General features: G+C 39.7%; 1 protein-coding gene across 1 annotated transcript; it reads right to left on the bottom strand.

Annotated features, from left to right (window-relative positions):
• Positions 1–327: 327 nt before the first annotated feature.
• On the bottom strand, positions 328–1,284 carry LOC118094640 (olfactory receptor 1f45-like). Its single transcript, XM_035135196.3, has one exon. It carries the CDS (start codon positions 1,282–1,284, stop codon positions 328–330), a length of 957 nt encoding a protein of 318 aa, XP_034991087.3.
• Positions 1,285–6,534: the final 5,250 nt, after the last annotated feature.

Here is a 6,534-nt window from a genome sequence, read left to right as displayed (position 1 = left end):
TCAATGTTTCTGTTCTGGGTAGAACTATATCTAACTGATTCAGCACATGAAGAAGACCAGAAAATATGATGCTTTCAATCCCTGGGGGTTACAATTATGCCACCCCACCCTGGACAAACCTGGGGACCATCACCATACCTCAATTATATTCCTGAATTCGTTCAGGAGCAGAATTTATCTTTAATCATAGTATAAAAAACCCCAACACCTCTAATTATAATCCCCCTGCCATTCACGGTGAGAGGAAAGATCCTAGTGGACCCAGGGTTTTGCAGACATGGATACTTGAACTACCTGATAAACATAAAGAAAATGGAAGAGTTCAAATCACTCATTTGAAAAAGAAAGTGTCAGTTTCTTCCAAACTCGTCTTAGGGCTCTGTGAACTTCTTGGTTTCTCAAGCTGTAGATGAGAGGGTTGACCAAAGGAGTCAAGATGGTATAGAAAATGGAGAAGACTTTATTCAGACCTCTCAGAGTCGGGGAGTCAGGCAACATGTAGACAATGATTAAAGTGCCATAAAATATGCAAACCACAATTAGATGAGAGGAGCAGGTGGAGAAGGCCTTTTTCCTTCCAGTGGTGGATGGGATCTTTAGGATGTTGGCAATGATGCAAACATAGGATGTGAGAGTCAATAAGAATGGGGCAACAGTAAAAATGAAATTAAAGAAAAAGGTGGTGATTTCAACCACACTTGTGTCACTGCAGGACAGTTTTACAATTGGGATGAAGTCACAAAAGTAATGATCTATGACATTGGGACCACAGAAGGATAGCTGAGCCATCATGATGATCACAATAAAGTTAGCCAGCAAAGAATTAACCCATGTTGCAGCCATGAGCTGAACACAGAACCTTCCATGCATAATGCTGCTGTAGTGTAAAGGTCTACATATAGCCAGGTAGCGGTCATAGGACATTGCTGCCAGGAGATAGGTTTCTATACCAGCACAAGAACCAAAGAAATAAAATTGGGCTATGCACCCATGGACAGAAATGCTTCTCTCTCCAATTATCAAACTGGCCAACATTTTGGGTAAGATAATCAAACTGTAGCAAGTCTCCATGCCAGATAAATTTCCCAGGAAGAAGTACATGGGAGTGTGAAGTTGCTGATCAGCCGCAATGAGCAAAACGATCAGGAGGTTCCCAGTTAGTGACATAATAAAAACAATCAGGAAGAGGACAAAAAGAAGAGGCTGCAGTTGAGGGAGATTCCCAAATCCCAAGAGAATGAATTCTGTGATGGCTGTCTGGTTTTCTTCTTCTCTATCCAACATGGGTCTTGTGTCAAACAAATGAGACATCAACTATAAAATATAAGCTGAAATACAGACATTTTAATGTAGGAGAGCCATGAATATTTTGTGCATGCAATTTTCTTGTAAACGAAACAGGGATTTCAAATCCATTAAAAGTGAACAATGAAATGGATTTATTTCAGTCTGTTTGATCCCTAGCTTGGCACAGATGGTTGCTATAAATGTTTTTTATAATGAGAGGAGCAGGTTGAAAAGGCCTTTTTCCTTCCAGTGGTGGATGGGGTCTTTAAGATTGTGGCGATGACGCACAAGTAAGACATGAGAGTCAATAGAAACAGAACAGTGACAAAAATGAAAATAAGGGAAAGGACGAGGAGTTCAATCATGCTTGTGTCACTGCATGACTTTATTCCAATGGGAAATAATCACATAAGTAATGATCTATGACACGGGGTCCACAGAAGGATAGCTGAACCATGGAAATCAGCACAATCCAATTAACCATCAAACCATTTATCCATGCTCCTGCCATGAGCTGAAAACATAGTTTTCTATGCATAGTAGTGGCATAGAGCAAAGGACTGCATATTGCCAGGTATCGGTCATAGGACATTGCTGCCAAGAGAAAACTTTCTATTGCTACACAGCAGCCAAAGAAATAAAACTGGGCTATGCATCCACTAACAGAGATGGAACCGACACCACTTAGCAAATCGGCCAATATTTTGGGCATGATGATTGAGCTATAGCAAATCTCCAGGTAGGACACATTCCCCAGGAAGAAGTACATGAGGGTGTGCAGGTGCTGATCTGCCACAACCAGAAAACAGATCAGCAGGTTCCCAGCTGTTGTCACAATAAAAACCATCAGGAAGAGCAAGAAAAGAACAGACTGCAGCTCAGGGAGATTGCCAAATCCCAAGAGGATGAATTCCGTGATGACTGTTTGGTTTCCTTCTTCTACCGTGTTTCTCATATTATAAGACACGTCTTATATTTATTTTTTCCTCAAAAAAACACACTATGGCTTATTTTCAAGGGATGTCTTATTTTTTTCCTCCTCCTCCTGCCGCGGCCAGCATTGCTGCTGCTCCTATCACTATGTCTTATTTTCGGGGTATGGCTTATATTCCTTGAATGCTTAAAAATCCTGCTATGGCTTATTTTATGGGGATGCCTTAAAATATGAGAAACAGGGTATATCCAACACTGTCTTTTTATCCAACAAATGTCACACCAACTTTAAAATCTAACCGGGAGGACATACATTTTAGTGCAGGAGAAACATCAATAGCATTTTGTACATGAGCTCCAATTGTAACTGCACAGTTAGGTTAGTCAATTTTGTTCCCTGAACTAGGAATGAAACTATAGAATGTGATTGGTGTGAAGGTCACAGCTTGGTTTAAATATGAAGACCTGCAGTTGAAGTCAGCAATTGAAAGTACAGGCATCCTTAACTTGTCCCCTAGGGAAGGAGAAGGGTATTTATATCTACAACAAAATATTGCAGTGTGGAATTCTCCTGTTCCATGTTCTAACCAGCCATTCCATGCCTTGTTTCAAGATACTGAATTCCCTCCCCATGGTTTCCCATTCACCATCACCAACGGGCAGTCAGCATTCTAAGGCCACTGAATGAGTCAGGTCAAATATAAGGAGAGCATATATTTGTTTTCAAATGATTCAGCCTTATTATCAGGGTAAAGCACATTCCAAGGTGGCATAGAATCAAATCAGTGGCTTGGATCTAAACCTAAGGATAGTATTGTGTCTTACTCAGAGTAGACCCAGGGAAACCATGGACTAGGTTGTGCCCACTCCAATGGCTCTACTGAGGGAATGACTTAGTTGGATATAATCCAAAATTAGTGGGACTTCATTCCCACTGAAGCTGAGACTCCAATACTTTGGCCACCTCATGAGAAGAGAAGACTCCCTGGAAAAGACCCTGATGTTGGGAAAGATGAAGGGCACAAGGAGAAGGGGAGGACAGAGGATGAGATGGTTGGACAGTGTTCTCGAAGCAACGAACATGAGTCTGACCAAACTGCGGGAGGCACGAATGCCTGGCGTGCTATGGTTCATGGGGTCACGAAGAGTCGGACACGACTAAACAACTAAACAACAATATTCCCATATAAATCATTGGGTCTTAGTTAAATCATGACTGCGTTTTTCATGGATTTCAAAAAGCAACTTAGTCTATAATAGATGCAATCCATTATGATAAAAATAACATTAAAGACCTGTGTGTTCATCATAAGTCTTCATCATTCATGCTCTCTATATGATGATATTTTGTCAAAAAATGAGCTCAACCTTTTTAATTGGGATAAAAAGGGAGGAAAGCAACACAGTAAACTACATTAGCTTGAGAGCATAGTCTTCACTTTTTTTTTTTACTGACAGTCAATTTAAAAATCATTGAATTAATAAATTTGTTTGCCTTAAAGTCAAAGAGGGCCTTGAAAGATAGTACAATGCTATCAAGAATAGCAGCATTCTAGAATTACCTGTAGTAATAGGTCATTTTAAGGACGGGATTTTTTTTTTTTGCGAATTTGCTCAATGAGGGGTTCTAAAAATATGTTATTGCACATGAGGAATCCAAATCTGCAATTATTTTTATGATTGGTTGATGATTAGCTTGGTAAATTGAGATCTGTTTGAAATACACTTTTTAAAAAAGCCAAAAACCCGCATTTTGAAGCGAAGTTAAAGTTTTTAATCATTTTATACAAGCGAAAATATAAAGAAATTTTGTTTCCAGCTGTAACAACATATCATTACTTTATCTTATAACGTCCTATTATAGTAAAAAAAAATAAAAGAATAATAAATGAACAACTTCAAGGGCTGGTGTCACATGATCATGTATCTGCTGAGGGCCCACATCTGAGCAGGAAAGCCAATGGCAGAAACCCCCTGGACCATGCTCTTCAAAAGAAGTGTTCACTGTTAAAATTTGATTCCTGTAGAATCTAAAGGCCTGCTCTTGATCCTCACAAAGATGGTGTCAGACTTAGAGAAAACATATTCCATGCAGGTCAAGACTTCTGTTCATTTAATGGTTCTGAAGCAGGAGAATATATAGTATTTCCATCCTTCCATCACTGTGATAGAAGGGTTACCATAATGCTTATTATCCATGCTACTATTGAAGGAACTAAAATCTTGTCTTTCTTAAAATGTGGCAATCCTTCTCTTAAGATTGGGTGCCTGTCCAACAGCCTGAATCCTACACTATCAGAATGCTGTTTTCGCACCCCCAATTTATCCAATATGGAAAGACCGTCACTCAACTGAACTTTGGTAGCTCTACTTTACAGTGTATTTTTAACACCTCCAAGTAGTTTATCCAGTCCTCTGCATAGACTTCATTATCGTGTTTATCATCATAGCTATTCTTCAAAGAAAACATGCTTTTCTCCTTCATGGGAATAAAATTCTGTTCGCAAAGGGTGGGAGTGAGCAACAAAGGGACACAATTCTCTGCTGAATATAGTATATATCTATAGAGTATAGTATAGTATAATAAAATGATGTTGGTGGGTGAGGATCCCAGCTCCTTTGATGACCACACAATTGTTCTGGTACCAGAGATGCTCTGTAACATATTCAAGCAAGACCCCAGCCCCCAGTCTCCAATGCAACACAGAAGACACTTGCTAGGGCTGGTTAGATGTCCTCATGCCACCCCATTCTGTCTATCTCGAATAGACGATAAATCTACTTGTCAGAGCATTTCAGCTTTGAAACCCCAACGACCTCAGTGGGTGGACTGGTGGTAGAAAGCAAAGAAGATATCACATACTGTTGTATAATATTAATATTAATAGTACAGATAACTACAATACATATATAAGAGAACTACAATACAGTGGTACCCCACAAGATGAATGCCTCATGCAATGAGTAACTCACAAGATGAAAGAGTTTTGCGTTGCGCGAGGTGACTCGCAAGACAAAGTTTCCTATGACCGTGCTTCACAAGATGAATAGGAACGCATTAACTAAATGGGTAGACCGGGTAAACCAGGAAAATTTTAAACCATACTTCACAAGATGAATTTTTTGCTATACAAAGCAACTCACAGAATGAATTATTTTCATCTTGCAAGGTACCACTGTATCTTATAATCAATTTTAGGCACTTATCAACATCGGTTTTCATCAAAATTGGGGAATAACCTTTAAATGACAGAATTTTTTTTAAAAAATGTCAAAAACTTTTCACATAGAGATTTGCCAAGCAAGACCTCAATATTTACAAGGAACCAAAATAGATTTCAAATTACCTCATCATACCACAACTTTTTAACACCCCTCAAATCAGGATTTTTAAAGGTGGGAAATTCAACACGCCCTACTGTAGTAAGTCGCTGTCACAATCACAGATGTCCCAGGATTCATTCGCACCATTTCTCCAGATCCTTTATAAAGAAATTGACATATCCTCACCTATTGTGAATGAGTGTTCATAAAACAGCTTCTCATAAGCACTTAAAGGAAATGATCCTGGGAGAGGGAATGCTAATTTTTCTGGCTTTCTGAGCTTTCTGAATGATGCAACCAGCCTCCTAAACCCAAGAGAGATGCCTGGATGTTTTGCTGTGCCATGGGATTGCTACATTGCCCAAAGCCTAGCACTTCTGAGGGCTGGGCTTAAAATCTCCAGGAACTCAATTCTGGGGGGTCATAATGTCTGATTTATACAGAGATTATAATGTACGAACTAGGGTGAATATTGCAAAAAGGACCCTCAGAGATGGATGTGTCCCCAGCTTAATACAGAGGCCCCAATTGGAGCCCCAATTGGAGCACAGTGCTCCTTGAGGAGGAGCATCTCACACTGGAGATTACCCCACTAGACGCGCAACCATCCACTGCCAGTTCCTCTTGTACCTTCTGTCTCCCTTTCAGAAATGGGGGGATGTATTTGGGGGGAGAATGTAGCAGGTGGCAGAGGATGCTAACTGCCACAAGTCAGTGGCAAGTGACAAATGGAATATATTTTTTCCTGTTAAACTGTGTAAACGGGCCACACAAAGCCTTTCACCTTCATCCCTAAACAGGATTTGACTAGATATCCAAATACATAAAATGGTTTTAGTTAAAATTATTCATTTATGGGATATTAATATTTACACTGAGCTGGATATGTTTTTGGCATTACAGTCAAACCTTGGTTTTCGAACATCTTGGCTGCTGAACGATTCAGAAGCCGAACACCAAAAACCCAGAAGTGAATGGTATTTCCCCCCA

The sequence above is a fragment of the Zootoca vivipara genome, chromosome 12, assembly GCF_965207765.1.
Source record: "Zootoca vivipara chromosome 12, rZooViv2.hap1.1, whole genome shotgun sequence".
Taxonomy (NCBI): domain Eukaryota; kingdom Metazoa; phylum Chordata; class Lepidosauria; order Squamata; family Lacertidae; genus Zootoca; species Zootoca vivipara.
This window is presented reverse-complemented; position numbering and strand designations above follow the sequence as displayed.